Raw genomic sequence first — 17,001 nt, 5'->3', positions numbered from 1 at the left:
GAAAAGAATCAATGAAAGAATTTTAAGGAGAAGTGAGAGGCACTAGAAATGCAGAGGGAAGAAGAAAGAGAATGCTCTGGTTTCAGAGAGTCATGCTTCATCTCTCCAGGACTCTATCTGCTCTTTGTATTGGTGATGCAAACATCTCGGTGTGTTTGGTTTTTTGTAGACTTGGCAGCAGCAATGGAATCAGCAGTGGGACAGGCTCCAAGGGAGTGGTGCCTCAGTCACTTTGTTAGAGGAATTGGTGGACCACAAGTGCTGGCAAGAGGGAAGAAGCAGATCTTGTGGAAGACCTAGCAAACTTTGTGTGTGTTTTTGCCTTAGGACACGTTGTGTGCAGGGATATTCCATTAGCACTAAGTAGCTCACACATAGCTCATGGATGCTATTCAGAAAGAGCTGTGTGCATTCTTGCTCAGCGAGGCCTGAAAGGACAGTGGATTTTGTCTCTGTGTGTTGGGCAGGAGAGTTCTGCAAAGGAAAAGACTGCCTTTGACAGCAATGGATATGGATTGTTTTCTTTCCAGATAATTAACTATTGGTGTCACGAGTTGCTCTGCTGTTGTGAGACTTCACTGACTTTCTAACAGCTCAGATGAAAAAGATCCTTTCACAGGGCTTTCTGTGTTCCTCAGCTGTGCTGATGTGGTGCTGCCAATGAAGATGCCATGAGCTGATCTCCTAAACACTTGGTTGCAGTCATTGCTCTGGGTACACTGCTTTGGCTTCCAGTTGCAAAGTGCTGTGATTGTTACTGAGAACTATTTCTGGAAGGTTTGAGCAGTTCTCATGTTAGAGACTTCCAGAGTTCCCCGTAGTAGGGCAACATTATTTTTTGTGTGTGGATAATAGTGATAGACTCCTATGAACTCCCTCACAGACTCACTCTAATTGCACAATTAAGGATCTATATTTTAATTTGCTCTCTTCCTCCTTCAAAGCTGTAGGATGTCCTCTTCTACATCCATCCACATCTATAACAGAGGTTCTGTGGGCAGAAGGGGCCGGGCTCCCCAGTCATGCTGGAAGAGGTTTAACAAGCAGTTTCCATGCCGTTAAAACACTGTTCTTAGGGGGTGACAGCCCAGCTTTCCACAGGGTTGATAAGGATCCATAATGCTGATCAGGGAAGCTGTTGACCACCCTTACAAAGGTTCAAGCTTTTGTTTTCCAGCTTCCTGTACCCTCAGAAAGTTATATTGCCAGGACCTTTGTGCAGAGAGAAAAGAGCAGCTAGTGCTCATCCCATAAAAGCTGGGAGTTCTGAAACACAGACAGGTGATCAGGTTTTCTTTTTAAAATAACCATTAGACTGCTCTTCCATCTGACAAAATCAGAGAGAGTAGTAACCTAATACAGAAAAAGTAGATAGTGTGTAAGTGGGCAATATAAAACTCAGGAAATGGATAAAGTTACCTTACTAAGTTTAGTCTTGATGGCTGTTTGCCTACAATCTTCAAAAACCTAAAATGATGGGAACTCCCTGTTTCTTCATGGCAATCTGCTCTAGGACTTCCCTGTTTCACTGCTAGAAAGCTCGCCTGAAGCCTAGATCATCCTTGGTTCATTGAACACCAGCTGTAAGAAACTCCAGTATGTTTGATTAGCACAGCTGTTCATCATCCTCTTCATGTCAGAGTCTGATGCAGCCTTTTTGGCTTCCGTGAAGGTTTGAAGACAATTTTAAATATTAAATGAATGGCAGGGACAACTGTCAGGAAGAGTTTGCAGTAGACTGTGTTGCTGCTGAGGAGATGCCTGAATCATGTTGTGCCCTTTTGTGCTGAGTTATCATTCATTGCCATAGGCTGCAAGAGAAGGGACAAATTTATGGATGGCAAATGATTAGCTGTCTGAGTGGAGGGAGGGCTTGGAGCCTATGCTGTATTGGGAAATGCTGCTTGACAATCCTGCTGTGGGAGCTTGGAAGTACACAGCCGAAGGAGCAGTTTTGGCACCAGGAGATAGTGGTACACACGTTCACCCCACAAGCACCCCACTGAGCTTGTACCCTTGTCAGCTCCCCCCTGCTCACCGGGATGGCAGCTGTACCCTCTCTGCCTAATGCTGCATCTGCCGAGCAGCACGAGCACAGATGACCAACCTCTAAGTACTGCTCCAGCCACAGCCTAACATCATCTCACACCAGAGGCTGTGCTGGGCAGTGTTGAATTCATATGGGAGCACCTGGCTGGCCTTTGTGAGATTATTTGTAAGGCAATTCGGCACCCAGTGAGATGTCTCGGCTTTGGGCATCTGCCTTGTCACTGTGCAAGCAGAAGAGTCATCGTGCCTCTGTGATCTACCTCCATCCCAAACCAGCAGCCCTAGAAGTATGATGCTTTCCAGTGTGTTACCCCATGCTCTGCTGTCAGAGCTGTCCAAGATATTGTATGGGCTCAGATAATCGCCAGATCAGATACCAAGGTGTAGATTTTGATGCAATTGAGCATCTTACATGTGATCCATCTTCCTGATTTCCCAGGCTTTGCTGTGTATGGATCATCCCAAAGCCCACATTTCCAGTAAAACAGCCTAGTTGCCCCTGAAAACTACTGTGAAAAGCAGGTAAGAGAGATAAATGCACGTCTTGATGTTTAGTCCCATCTTTCTTAATTCTCCCATTCTTTAGTTTGGAGTGATCCTTTTTCCCCACTGTTCTCCATCCTCGGTCTAACAGCTCCGCTTACACTGGGGTTTCAAGGCTGCGATGTGAAGCGTTGATTCTCGCGGCGGCGGACGGGCTAATTCTCTTTGGCTGCCCGCGAAGTACCGAGTGCGGGAAAGTAACGCTAAATGACGGCAGCAGTACCTAACGGCGCTGTCGGTAATTCCCGACGTTCGGGGGCCGTTGTTAGCCCGGCGGGGCTCCCGCTCCCACGCGCGGCGGGAGGCGGCGGCTGCGCCCGGGTGCCCGCGGGCCGGGCGGGGCGGGGCGGGCGGGGCGGGGCCGCGGCGCGGGCGCGGCCGTGATTCGCTGGCGGCGCCGTGAGCGGCGGCGGCGCCCCCCGGCCGCGGGGCCGCTGTCGCCGCGCAGTGCCCGCACCCCGGGCAGCCGCGCCGCCCGCTCCGCCGCCATGGGCCGCGGGGCCGCCCCGCTCCGCCGCCTGCTGCTCTCCCTGCTGCTGCTGCCCGCCGCGGGGACGGGCGCGCCCGGAGCCTCCTTAGCGCTGGGGGAACCGGAGACGGCGGAGGAGCTGATGGAGTACCGCGACCCTTGCAAAGCCGGTAGGGAAGCGGGCTGGCTGCAACTCCGGGAGAAGTTTGGAAGCGCGGCGGCGGTGGACAGGTGTCCCTGCCAGGCCCTCCGCGGTGCCCCGGGTCTGCCCGGTCGCAGCGTGCCCAGGCTCACCTGGCGGCGGGAGCCCCCGGCGCGGCCGGGAGCGCCCCCGGCATCCCGCTGCCTTCCCGAACCGTGCGGCACCCGGCGAGCTGCCCCTGTGCCCGGCCCGCCGGTGCGGGAGGGCTCCGGCTGCCTCCAGCCTGCGCCCCGCTGCCCGCCTTGCCCGGGGGCTGTAGCCCCGGTGGGAGGCTGTGCCGGGCTTCTTTTGTAAATCGCCCCACGCTCCCACACCGCTCCCCAGCTGTGCGCTCCCCCCCGCAAAGCCAAGGAAATGCCCGGCCGTGCTTTGCATTTTGGGGTTGGGGCTTCTTTCCCCCCCATCCGCGCCCTCAACAATTTTGGCTTTTTTTTTTTTCTGTGCGTTTCCGTAGCCTTTTGGCAGCTGATCGAAGTTGCCCCGAGCTCTGTCCGGCCCGAAGTTGCGGTGCGCGCCCCGGAGCGGCGGGAGCGCGGCGGGGCTCCCCGGGGTGCGGAGCCGGCGCGACCCGCCCTGCACACAGCCCGGCCTCCCGGGGCACCCCGGTACTCCGGAGCTGCCTGTGTGCAGGTACAACATCCTCCCCGGGAAAAGCCTCCAGCTGCTCCCTCCGGCCCTTTCTTGGAGTTGTTCGTTGCCTTGTCAGACTGCACTCTGCTGGTCCTGAGCTCGTTGCCTTTTATCTATTCGAGTTCTAAAAGAGCTGCTGTCATCCCTAATGTTGCATCGCCTTAATTTAAAGATAATACGGACCCAGATTTTCTTTTGGAAAGCTGGGAGGTACTCTTGATGTGAGTGTAATTCGTTTGGGTTCCAGCTACTGGAGAATGTTGTAGTATTGTGAATTTCTTCTCCGCTGAGAAATTGGCAACTGATCACTTGTTAGTTGTGTTACATTTAAAGATAATTTTGTGTGAAGTCCTGTTTTCTTAATACTGTAGGAGTATTGAAAAAAGAAAGGTGTTTCTTCATGGGTGGTGTTGGTCTCTTGAGTTGGGGCTTTGCCCCTGAATGTGCTCCTCGCTGTTACTCAGTGTCCCTTGGTGATAGCTTCTCCTGTTATCAGCTCTCTCCTGCCTGCTTTTGCGGTACTTGCAGCCGTATCTGCTCACATAGACGAGCTCTGTCAATGTAATGTCTTTCAGAGCTTCTCTGCCTGGTACAGCAAGTTTAGCTGGCTTTGTATGTAGGCTGAGTGCGGTGGGTTTCCTTCCAAAATTCAGCTCAGTCCTCTCCAGAGAGTATTTTTTGCACAAAACATTCCCTTGATCAGCAAGTCATCTGTCATTTGATATATAGTTTGGTGTGTGTGTGGAGGTTAATTCTTTGTAATGAATATGGGATTCAGCCCAAAAATACTTTACTGTTATTTGTGTCTACTTCTAAATGGTAATGAATTGATCTCTCTTGCTAGTGAAACTAGTTGTTAGTGACACAGCTATGGTTTAGACTTGGAGAACTACAGATACAGTGCTTCAGCCTTCCTATCTGAAAATGTATTATCCTTTCTTTCGCCTCAAAATTATACCATCATCTCTGCTGCCTCACTTGCCCTTGTGACTGCTGGGTGCTGATGTCCGATCAAGTACATGGAGGATGAGGAATGCTCCTTTAAGGACCACACAGAGAACATTTACTTTACTTGACTTCTCAACATCTAACAGGGAACCTGTGGCAGAAAAAGGGAAAAAAATATTTTCACAGCCTTCCATTTGCCTTCCTTCATTGTAGGACCTTTTAGTTTTTTCTCCTGCTGTCCCCTGGTTTCCCAAGTTCTCTCCCTCTCACTTCTGCATGCACACAGAAAAGAGCCTGGGCTGCCAAGGACAGCCTCCCTTCATTTACATCAGCACCTCTTCTTGTGGTAGACAGAAAAACTTTGTGTGTGTTATTCCTGTTAATTCAATTCAGGCAGGATCAATCACAGAAATTATCTTTATTTTCTGACTTCTCAGTGTTTGCCTTTTTTGCTTTCCCAGTGTCTTCTTTCCAATAGAAAGGGAGGAGTGAACAAGACCTGTGGAGGTCACACAGGTGGTTCTTTTCCTCCCAGGATCAGGCAGGTGTTTCTGGCGGTGCTGGCACACAGCTGCCTGTGGTGGGGGCTGCCAGGCAGCCTAGCCCAGCACTGCTCTGGCTTCCTGACCTGAGGCTGCAGTGCTGCAGTTTGAGTTTGCCTTTCTCACCAGTCTGTGCGTGTGGAGGGCAGCACAGTGCCTTCTGCTTTGCTGCAGCCTCCTGCTCTGGTGAGCACCATTACCGGCTTTCTCAAGTTTCGCTCTTGTTTTCTGTAGAAGAAAGAGGCTCTGGTTCTTTCAGTGTGTCCTGAGACACGCTGAATTTCCAGGCTCTCTGATCCAGTTTCTCTTCGTGTGGCTGTGCAGAGCACTTAGAGAACAGGACACTGCTTCCTTACATGCTGTGTACCTCTCTCAGTGTGCTCAATAGTTCCAATTATTAAAGTTAGCCCCAAGACAAACCAAACAAGGCTTGTACCACAAGGATCTGTGTTAGACCCTGCCTTGCATTCACAGTATTCTTCCTAGTCCTGTCCTAGACCATCAGCACCTAGTGGAGCTAGGCAGGTGTTCTCTGCTGCAGACACCATCTCAAAAGCTTAGCTGAGCTAAAATTAATAAGTGATCTATTTCTATTAGTGAAACAAGATGAAGACACCATTAATAGAGTTGTCTCTCCAAGAGGGCCTGTCTGGGCTGTGGTCTAATGCTGTTTGGAAGTCTGTCACACTGACCCTGATGAGCTATAGCAGTGACAAGTCTTCTTAACTTCCTTAGGCCCGAGTTCCTCCACTCGTGGGACAGTGTCGGGATCTGTCAAGAAGCATGACTGGAGAGGGCAGTGGCTGCAGACCTGCTGTGAAGTGCTCAGGTGTCTGGTATGTTTTGCGAGGGGAAACAGAGACTGTGAGCACTGTGAGACTTGGGTGATGCTTCCATGGCTGCTGTGGGCAGCGGTGCCTGTGCACGGGGCTGTGGCTGCAGATTGTGTGCAGGCTCTTAGCCCAGGTGAGGACAAGCTGCTGCTGCTCCTCTCACGTGATTTCCAAAGCTGTTAAAACTATAGCGCTTCACTTACTTCTCTTTATTATCTTTTATTTTTTCTAATTTCCTGTGGGCCAGTGGCTGTGGCCCAGAAGCTGCTATGGATTTAAATCTGGCAGGTTATGAGATAAAAGCCTGGCAGCTCCTCACCCCTGCAGCTCATGCCCTGAGGTTGAGTGCAGGCTGTCGATAGTTGTACTGCTGGACTGGGAGTGGAAAGCCTGGCACATTCTCCTCTCTGTTGCATTAATGGAGGATGTAATAATCTCCTGCAGCAAGGCAGGAGGGACAGCACAGGGCAGTAACCTCCTAAAGCACTGCAACCACTGAACTACTGGTGTCAACACATGCCCAGGTACCCGGGCTCAGATGATGGCCAGAGCTCCACTGCTGCTCAAGCTCTTAACTCCACTCATCCAGGATTTTATTTTCCTAACGTGACTGCTTTCCTGCCTTTTCACAAGGCAGAAACAAGGAGCTTCCTGAGTGGCTGATCAAGGGGCAGCTGAGGCAGCACTGCACTGTTAGATTGAGCTGCCAGGGAAGGTGGCAGTGCTGGCTCTGGTGGATTTTGCTGAGTGTTGCAGCAGCTCACTGGAGCTTTTCAAAGGGAATAGTACAAAGGTTCCTGCCCAGAACTGCTCTGTAATAGATGGGAAAATGTCATAAGCCTCACATGTGCTTTGGATGGGTTTGCTGCTCAGAGGATCCAGTTAAGGACACCCAGGCCAGTGTGCAGGTCTGAGTGAGGCTGTATGCCAGGCAGGCAGCAGGAGGAACCGTGGGTGCCTTCTAAACTAAACAAGCATGTCCTCCTGAGGCTCCTCAGACAAACTGGAACCAAAGGAATTAAATAGCCTGTAATTTGTTCTGGTAGTTATTTGGATACAAGCTTGTACAAACTTTAATTTGAGGTGAAGAGCAGAATCTCTGGGGTTCAAAGTGACCTCTGGGGATAATGTCATCCAGCTTATGTCAGCAACAGGAGGTGGGTGTAAATAGGGGGGAGAGCTGGGCACTGAATAACTTGTCCTTTGGCTGTGTCCTCTGGCTTGATGATTCCTTTCTTCCAGCTCAAACCTGCTGTGAGGTTCTTTTCAACTTGCCAGGTGGGGAGAAAAAGCTGCAGTTTGGTTTCACCATCTTGGTTCCTGGGTATTTCAGCTCCTAACGTGGCACTTTCTGCCTTTTGTGAGCTGGAGGTGCAATAGCTCCTCTTCCAGATGGCTGTTCTGTGTTGGAGTCCTGTTCCTCTCTGCTCTGGGCAGTTCATCCTGGTGTGACATGTCCTGACTACAGGCTGGCCAAGTCTGGACACGGGCCAGCCTGCCTGTTCCTCTGTGCAGGTGTTTGCATCAAGGGTTGGCAGAGCTCCTGAGGCACAGGCCAAAGGGGACTTGGACTCTTGCTGCCTTTGTGTGTCTCAGGAGTCCTTCAGGAGGGTTGGTGTGGCTGAGGAGAGCTGGACCAAGGAGGAGTTGCCTGTAAGTACAAATGAGCCTTGCATTCAAGCACTGCTTCTTTCCATGGGACTTTGATCTCTCCATGGCTTTTGCTCTGGGCTGTGCTTGCAGTGCTCTGAGTGGGCAGAGGCTGCAAAAGAAAGCAAGGCTCTGCAGGGAGATAGCACCTAGAAAGAGAATTAGTTCCCATGAATTTTGTGGAATTTTCAGGATATTAAAATGGGGAAGAAATGGGGCAAGAGGTGTGAAGGGGCATCAACTGAGCAGCAATTTTGTATCTCCTGTTTCTTCACTACTAGAAAAGTTATTAGAGAAGCAGCTTGGCAACGATAGATCATTTTTTCCCACAAGCCAAGGCTCCTTCAAGTGTGGATGCTGCTTGTCCATCACAGGATACTGCCATGCATCCTTGTTCCTGCTCCACTTGCTGATTTGATCCACTAACTTCCAAATGCCCCATGTATTTAGAGTTCTCACACCCAGTGCTGTCCCGAGAGCTGTAAATTGTGCTTCATTGTTGTTTTGTGCTTCATTGTTGTTCTGTTCCTGCAGCTCTTCCTCTGTAAAGGCACAGTGCCTTTTGTTCTAGAGACTGCGCATTTCATTCAGGCTGTGGTGCAAATATCTGAAGTCAGGTGCAGACATTTCTGTGGGCAGCTGAGGAATTTGCTCTTAGGAGCTGAAAGCCTCGAGGGGGTAATCAAATGAGAAAGGGGAGACAGCATCTGTAAAGTCTGGGTCATTTGAATGTTGCTTGGGCTGTGAGTGGGGGGCAGATGCTGTTTTCCCAGTTAGAAACATAGATCCATCATGTTAGCAGGGCAAACAGAAAGCTCTTTGCAGGCTGTGCTAGGGATCCAGCCCACTCACTTCTTGACAAGAGCTTTCCTGCAATCTTGCAAGTGGTCCTATTTAGTTTGGCAATGGTGGGAGCACTGGCAGCGTGTGTGCCAGCCTGCCCTTTGCTTGGGAATCACAGAGTCCTGTGAAGAAATCTCATTTCCATCTGACAGGTTTTCAATACAGCTTTGAAGCCTCTGGGTTTGTATGGAAAGGGGCAGTGCAGCTGTGGTGGGTACCAGTCCTCTGCTGGGGGGTCTGGGCTGGAGAAGAGAGTGGGGCCACCTGCTTACCCGGGGCAGTCACTGTGGGGTGGCAGTGCTGGGAGCCGAGTCCTGCTCTCCTGACTTTAGAAGGTGTATGGCCTTCCAGAAAAGGGAACTTTCTTCCTTTGCCACCAAAGCTTATAGGAGGGCTCTGAGAGAAGAGTCTGGGGCATGACCCAGTCTGTGGAACCCTCAGTGCTGCGCTGATGGAAGCTTTTATAGAGGAAGGAGAGAGCTCTCACTGGCAATCGCTCCCTTTGCATTTTTTCCCTGGTACATTGCAGGAAGGGTTAAATACTCAAGGAGGAAATTGACTCTTTTTGGGTGGTCTGGGAAGAATGAGAGACCAGACTGTTCAGTCTTTAATTTACCTGCTTTGGGGAGATGACAGCAGTTACAGAACGGAAAACAGGTGGGTGAAAACTACTGGAGTCACTCTTCAGTGATGCAGCTGTTTGCCATAGGGGAGGTGTTTTGCAGCGAGGTAGAGCTGCAGCAGAAGTTTCCTCTTTAAAGGGAAGGTTTAAGGTGTTTTTATTATAATCCTAGCTGAGCACAAGCTAATGGCTCTGGCTTAAAGAAATAATAACCACCAACCCTTTTATTGCACCTGAGATTCCTCATTAGGGAAGTCAATGGCCTGGGGAATTGGAGAGCAAAACCTTATGATCACTGCAACTTGAGATCTGGGTCTGAAGTCCTTCCAGTGTTTACCTGTCTTCTTGGGATCTCACTAAATCATGCCTGATCTTTGACACTTCTTGGGGTGTGTTGGATCTGCTTGGCCTGTAGGAGATGTAACCCTCTGTTCTATACTTACACCTTGGGATTTAGTAATGGACAGGACAGAAGATGGGCAAATTTAAGACAGAGGAGTTTCCCCCCCTCCCTTAAAAAAGCCTGGTAGGGTGGGGAAGAGGTGCTTGCAGTTGTCATGGATACTTCTCCAGAGCTTTTATTGAGCTTCCTATCTGGGTGCAGTTCACAGGTGTCTGCCCTCAACCATAGCCTGCACAGGTGGGATCAAGGAATGCTGCTTGTTCTTCAGCTGGTTTGTGGCATAAGATTAGTAAGTCACAGAGTCCCAGAAAAAGGCATTTAGAAACTGTGCTTTAAGTCTTCCAGGATTTAAAGGCCACAAAGCTGAGGATTTTGGTTGGAGGCACTTTGCATTTGTGTAATTACATTATACCTTTGCAGCTGTGCTTGGAGATTTTATTCTCTTCCTGCTCTAACCTGTGTACTGTGCCTTACCAGTGGTTAACACAAGAAGTTGCTGCATTTACTGGTAATCCACCTCCTTGCTGCTAAAACTGTGCCTGTGGGTGTCTGCCAGGTGAGTGGCCTCTGTGTGCCTCAGGAGTCCTTTGGGAGGGTTGGTGTGGCTGAGGAGAGCTGAACCAAAGAGTTGCCTGTAGTACAAATGAAGAGCTGTGTGGCTGTAGATACCCACTGCAACCTGCTCAGGCTCACACCTTAGTCCTTGGGAAATTGGCAGTGCTGTGTGTCTGATACATTCCAACCTGCTTCCCCTGACACTTTAATTTCCTTCTTTTTCCCCGGCCTTCGCTGCAGAGACCTCTGTGCTCTCTGCCTGCTTCCCTCTGTGTTTCCTACAGATTCATTTCAGATGTGTCCCCGTCTCCCTTTTGCTGAAGCCTTCTCCAAACCCTGCCTGGAGAATTGCTCAGATCCTTTTCTGCTTCGTGCCTCAGGTGTTCCTTGGTGCCTTCTCCCAGCATCTCCCCTCCCGCCTGGCAGTCACACCCAGGGGTCGGTGGGTTCTCCTGGCCCTGCTGTGCCGGCAGTGGCCCTGCTGAGAGCCCAGCTGCTGTGCCTGATCAGCCCGGTCACTGTGATAAATAGGCTGCTGTGCCCAGCTCCCCTTCCCCTCCAGGAGCAGGGGGATGCAGGGCTGGCTCCTGTGACTCAGAGCTGTCTGTGCTGGGACTGGGGGGACACTGACCTGGCAGGGCACTCTGTAATGCTGATTTGGAGATGGGCAGGCTTGGCAGCGAGGAGGCACCGCTGACACTGAATGACTCTGTTGTCCTGGATCACAAGTATTGCAGGTATTAAGCTGCAACAAAACCACTTTCAACTAGTGCTGAAATGTGATTTCAGTACTCAGAAGAGATAGATGACTAGGCAGAAACTGGCTGTTGTTTTGATTCAGCTACTACTGGGTTTGTTTGGGTTTGGGTTTTATTTCTCCTTTGTTGCAGCTGAGCTTCCAGAAATGCTGATCTCCAAGTGTACTTTGATGTTCCCATTCTAGCACTTTCTGAACAGGAAGGTTCCCTGTCAGTAGAAACTGCTAAAATATGCAAAGAAGCCCTTTATTAAAGAACTCTCTATGACTGATTGCCCCTTCTTGGCCAGTTTGTGTCAGCCTAGCTTGCAATGGAGAGAAATCTTGAATTGCATGTTGAGAAGGAAGCCCCCAGGAAATCTCAGCAACTGTTAAATTCTGGTTTCTCAAGCCTCTGGTTTGAGTGGTACAAATAGTCAGAGACCCACAGCTGCTGCTGGTCCACGAATTGGCTCAACTTTAGACCTGAGTGGAAATTCATGTCCTCTCAAGTCATTTTGTGTTCATGTAAATGTCAGCACTCAAGTAAAAAGCATCTGTTTAATTTTTCCATCCACAAACCTCAATGCTATTCACAGAACAACCCATACCATAATGTTAGGAGATGAAAATTTAAGTCTGCTAAGTGCTTTATCTCTTGGGAGTACAGCTGCCTCCTTGTTAGAAGAGACTGATACAGTACTGGGTGCTGAGAATTGCCTTTCTCCACTTTTCATGTCACCGTGGGTGTTGCCAGTCTCACACTCAGTTCCGTGTGACTGAGCTTAGCATTGTCTGCAAACAGCATTGCCTAAGGAGCAGTGCTTTCATGTGCTCAGAACTTTGGCAAAATTGGCTGGTTTGTTTGGCATTTTGCTTGCCGAGTTTCAGGTGGGATCTGCTGGAGGTGTTAATTTCAAAAGCAGACTTTGAAAGAGACAGATGTAATTATAAACTGTGTGTCTCTTCCCACTAACAGTGGCTGTACCTGACAGAAGGGCTTGTCCCAGCTCCAGGGACAGACACCTGCTGTGAAGGACTGTCCCCACTGCTGTGTGTTGGCAGGATGCTTGTGATGAAGGTATTGGTGCTGCTTTGAAATGCCTCAGATATAAAAATCCTTAAACTCGCTAGACTTACAAAGTCAAAACTCACAGAAATGCCAGCATTAGGTCTGCTTTGGAGCATGTGGTGTGGTTCCTTGGGCATGAAGGATGTGACATGGAACTCTGACTTGAACAGCTATCCTGTGCAATAAATCAAACCTGAGACTGAATTAAGTACAAGTAACAAAGGGGATTTCTGGCTGCATTATCCACGTCTCTGTTGCAGAAATTGGGTATTGGGTAGTAAACAAGGCAGCTGCTGCAGGAGAAGCTTGTACAGCTGCATGGCAGAGGTGTTTGAGGTGTACCGGGGTCAAGACTGCCCAAACTGAGAAACATCCATTGGTAAATAATTCTTGCAGGCAGTGGGGGAACCCAAGATAGTGATCTACAAGTTCAGTGGCTTTGAAAAAAGATGGAACTCTTGCACCTGCCATTTCCCCCACTGGGTACCTTGGACCTAAGTAGAGCTATTCCTTGGGTCACTTCTTGTCAGTAGCTCAAACCAGAGGTGGGCAGGGGAGTGATAAAGCAGCACAGCTCTGTGCTTTATGTGGGACCTGCCAGTAGGGCTCCAGAATGCAGCTGCCTTCAGATATGTTTGATATTCCAGAGGTCTAATTCAGCCTTCTGTTATCACCAGATCTTGTACCCTGCCATTGCCCAGATGCTTCTTTGTTTGTTTGTTTGTTTTTTCCCCTGTGCATTTCCAACAAAGGTAAGGAACAGAATTTTATGTAAAAGTGAGTTTTGAGAGGCTTTGGCCACAAGACCAAGAGCTGCCTATGTGATTTGCACAGTGTGATTTCTGGAGTCTGTTTTTCATGGTTCTGTTGCAGTTAATCACATCAGAGATCCACAGACCATTTTGTTTTGACCGTGCTGGTACTGCTGACCCAAGCAGGCTGAGATGCTCTGGCTCTTGGGGCTGACCCTTAGAGGGGACAGGGGTGGCCTGTCAGGCTGGTTTTGCCCTGGAAGAGGAGCCTGGCTTTGCTGTGCTGTTGATGGTGGAAGAGTGTTTTGCTGGGTGACACTCTGAGCTGCAGCTGGTGCCCGCTGAGCTGCTGATGTGCTGTGCAGTTGACTCTGTCTGGATTTAATCTCTAACCTTTGATTGTTCTTGAAATCATGTTCTAGGGATTTCATTCCCACCCACCCCGCTCCTGTGACCCCTTCCATTTCCTGGGTGTCTAAGTACAGAACAGAAAAGATTCATTAACCTGGTAAGTAACCTCTTTTTATGAGGGAAGTGATTTTCCGTCACGCTCTGTTAGATCCTATTGATTTCTGTTTTTCCCCTCGTTGGCCTCTTTTGCCATATATTCTCCTTTTTGTCATGCTTCAGTAGGAAGGTGATACTTGATATGCTGGTTGGGTTTTTTTTTTTCCTGTTTCCTGGGCAAAGAGCTGGGATCTCCTAAGGCCATTGCTCAAGTGCCCACGTCTCTGCCTTTTCTTGGAAAGCTTTGTTGTCAAGGCAAGCTAGTTGGTAATAGGATGTTGACATGAGGAGTAAAACTCCCTGGCTGCACTCTTTTGTTTTGATGTTGAAAAGAGCATCTTTTTCTCTCTTTGCCCATTGTACAATCCCTCATCTCTTGGCAGAGGTGTGATGCATTTGTCATGGGGTTTGCAAGCATGCATGGAATGGAGACCTCAAACCATCATGTGTGCCTGCTCTTTGTGTCCTCCTGGGTTGTGGCAGTGGCTGGATCCTGGTGCTTTTGTGGTGAAATGGAAGGAGCTGCCAGGTTTGGGCTCATCCCAGAGGCTTGTTGTTACAGAGATTGGTTGTGGGAAGTGTGCAGAGAGGAAGCTTCTCCTTGGATCTGAGTGGGAGGGCTTGGGGGTGTCCCCTGTTTCAGAAGGGTGTCATTCAGTGCAAAATTCCACACAGGGCAAGGGGAAAGTGTTTGCTTCCCAACCAGTTCCCCTCCTACTGTGCACATTTGTGTATTTCTCCCTCTGAACAGCCATGTCTGTGGTATTGCAGGTTTTGCAAAGATAAAATATTCCAAATATTACAATGCTAAATACATGCAGTCTCAGCAAGACACCTTGGCTTTGAGAAGGCTGTTGTTGTTTTCTGATGTACTTGATTTTGAGACGGAGCCTTTCTATCATTCAAAGCAGATATTTCAGTAGTTGGAGAAATAGTTTTCTTTGCAAAAGTACACTTTCATCTTTGTGTTAATTTCTCAACTTCCATGGTTCTTTCTAAATTCCTCTTCCTTACATATCAATGTTCTGTGCTGGTCCTTTGTTTAACTACTGCAATTGAAGAATCAAAGGCTTAAAATGGAAGGGAGTTCTGCATTATTACAGGACAGGGCGTTCTGAAGCCATGGTTGGTCTTTGTGCTGCCTAGCTGGTCCTTGTGCTGCTCACGTTCAGCTGATCACAGTGATCAGCTTTGCCCAAATAGAGAAACAGAGCTCTGTGTGGCAAGGATTGTCACCTAGATTGTCCTAAAGAAAGGTGCATGAAGAATAGGTCCTATTTATTGATGAGTCTTAGGCTGTGCTTTCCCTGAAACCCAAGGGTCAGTGAAGGGGTACGAGTTCTGTTTGCAGACTGAGCAGACTGATCTGTAGTGGTGCAGGGTGGAGAGCTGTGCTCCCAGCTCTCAGCAAAACAGGGCCTGACTTTCTGATGCCAGGCTGCTGGAAGCCTTGCTTTCATGTTCACTACATTATGTGGGGAAAGAGGGAAAAGGTAATTGGAAGTTTTTACTGGGAAAGGGGGTATATACTTCAGTTGAATACACTGGAAATCTGTGGAAGACCTTACTGGATCATAGTCTTTGCTATTAGTTGTAAGCAGTTGAGAGGAAAAAACCCAACAAACTAAAATGTCTTAAAATGCCTTTGATCAAACATTTAAAGTTGTTTTCCTCTTATTGCTTTCAAAGCGTTGAACTTTGAGTCTGTGGTGGTTGGTTTTTTGTTGGTTTTTTAAAACTTTCTACATGTCCTTCACTAACCCTAAAGGCTCCTAACATACCTTGAAAGGGGCACTGTAATCTGTCCACATTAATGCAAGTTTGAGTAGAGAGGTTGGAAGTCTCATAGCACAACAGGGAAGGCTGGTAATGCTGCAGAGGGTGGCACCATCAAAGGAACAACTGGATGTGGGCCTGGCTAGGGAGGCTTGGGACTCTTTAAAACATGCTTTGGAATGGTGTGTTCTATCTGGTGAAGGCAGAACTGCTGCTGATTGTGTTCAGGGGCGTGCAGGTCTTCCTTCCCCTGTGTGAGGAGTGCGCTGCTGCTGTGTGATGCCAGCAGCTTCTGCTTCCTCAAGGGCTGGTCTGAGGATGCCCCTGTCTTCTGAAGAGAGAAACTGGAATGAGCCATGTCCTGAATAGACTGCCTCTTCTCTCCTTTTTTTGCTGACATGGAGGCAGAGAGGGTGACAGATAGATGGGAAGTTCTGTGCATCCCAGGGCTCTTGTTACTCATTGTCAAAAACTGCAGCAAACTCTGTTATGTTGTCACAAGCCAAGGTCCTGGCCTTGTCTCCATCACCCTGCCTTGCCCTGAATTTTGCTAACATGCATGAATACAGAGTCCTGAAATTCAGGTTCATGGTTCCAAAGTTCATGGTCTTGAGAATAAACAAAAAACTATTGTGGTGGCTGAGAGCTGCATACCCCATTAACCCAGAATCATGAATATTTATTGTGATGGATTACAAAAGAACATAGAGACTATATTGTATTTCCTATAACTTTATTTCCATGGCATCTTTTATTGCTGGGTCACTTTAATGTAAGCTTTGCTTATTTAGTTGCACACTTTAAGCCGATTAACTTTTTATTAATAAAATGTGTGTTGCCTCCCTTTGTCCCAGCTACCGTTTGTTTGTACCTACATTCCTGTGACAAAGAGTCCCAGAGAAATGCTTTAAGCTCTGAATAAATCCCACTGCTGGAGGCTTGGGCCCAGCTGAATGTGTCTGAGCTGATTTCAGCCTTGCATTTTCCCTTTCTCTCTCTTGCTGCCTGAAAGTTGGACCCTCAAAGCAAGGTCTTTGCCTCAAACACCTTTCCACTCTTGAAACCATTTGTGGTGCTCTGGGGCTAGCAGGGATTATTGAGCCTGTTAGTGCTCTCTGAGCTGGGCTAGAATAAAACTGTAAGTGGTGGGAACTGGGGCTTTCCAACCATGAAGACTGGTCTGTGGCTCTGCATCTTCAGTAGTTTTCCAGCTGATAACCATGGTAGTCTTTCTTGCTTATAAAATTTGCCCTGTCATTCAGTGTCCAACATACTGCATGTTTTACTGTGACTTCTCTCTAAGAGAAGTATCACCCCAGAGAGATAATTACATCCTGCCATTTTGTTAAACACCCTCTATAAAAATTATCCTTTTTCGACACGACCATTCAGACCAGAATTTCAAAGTTAGTTGGGAGCCAAAAGGCATGGATAAGCACTTGGAAAATACCTTCTCAAGGCCTTTATTAACATGTTCTTTTATATTTGGAGCTTTGCTAAAGCTAAAATGATCCCTTAGAAATGTACTGTTAATACTTAAGAATGACTGATCTGCCTCAAAACAAACTCTGTAACCTGTTTCATTGGGGCAGCTGTAAATGCTGAAGGAGATGGAGAAAAGCAGGGTTAGACAGAGCGGTATGTGCAGAAAGTCTCCCTGGCTGCTCCCTGACTCCACAGTCCCCTGTGCAGAGATGGCTCATGGACTTTAATGGTATTGGATAGCTTTGTCTCCCACCTGCTTTCTTTTTAAACCTGTGTAAGCTTTTAGCATCCATAGCCTGCTGGCATAAGAAGGGCCAGAGATTAACTGCAGCATCCCTGTGCTCTTTTCTTACTCACCTGTAAAGGAGTCAGAGCATCTGGTGT

General features: G+C 48.5%; 1 protein-coding gene across 2 annotated transcripts in view; it reads left to right on the top strand.

Moving 5' to 3' along the window:
- The first annotated feature begins 2,995 nt into the window (after positions 1-2,995).
- The window catches only part of TLL2 (tolloid like 2), an 83,269-nt gene continuing 69,263 nt past the window's right edge, over positions 2,996-17,001 (top strand). Inside the window, exon 1 of one of the 2 annotated variants that reach the window (XM_072931022.1) lies at positions 2,996-3,231. In XM_072931022.1, the coding sequence (XP_072787123.1) occupies positions 3,081-3,231 (151 nt within the window). In that variant the 5' untranslated portion in view covers positions 2,996-3,080. The remainder of the gene's footprint in view (positions 3,232-17,001) is intronic. The other variant, XM_030275948.4, reaches the window with a different exon arrangement.

This window comes from Taeniopygia guttata, chromosome 6 (genome assembly GCF_048771995.1).
Source record: "Taeniopygia guttata chromosome 6, bTaeGut7.mat, whole genome shotgun sequence".
Classification (NCBI taxonomy): Eukaryota; Metazoa; Chordata; class Aves; order Passeriformes; family Estrildidae; genus Taeniopygia; species Taeniopygia guttata.
This window is presented reverse-complemented; position numbering and strand designations above follow the sequence as displayed.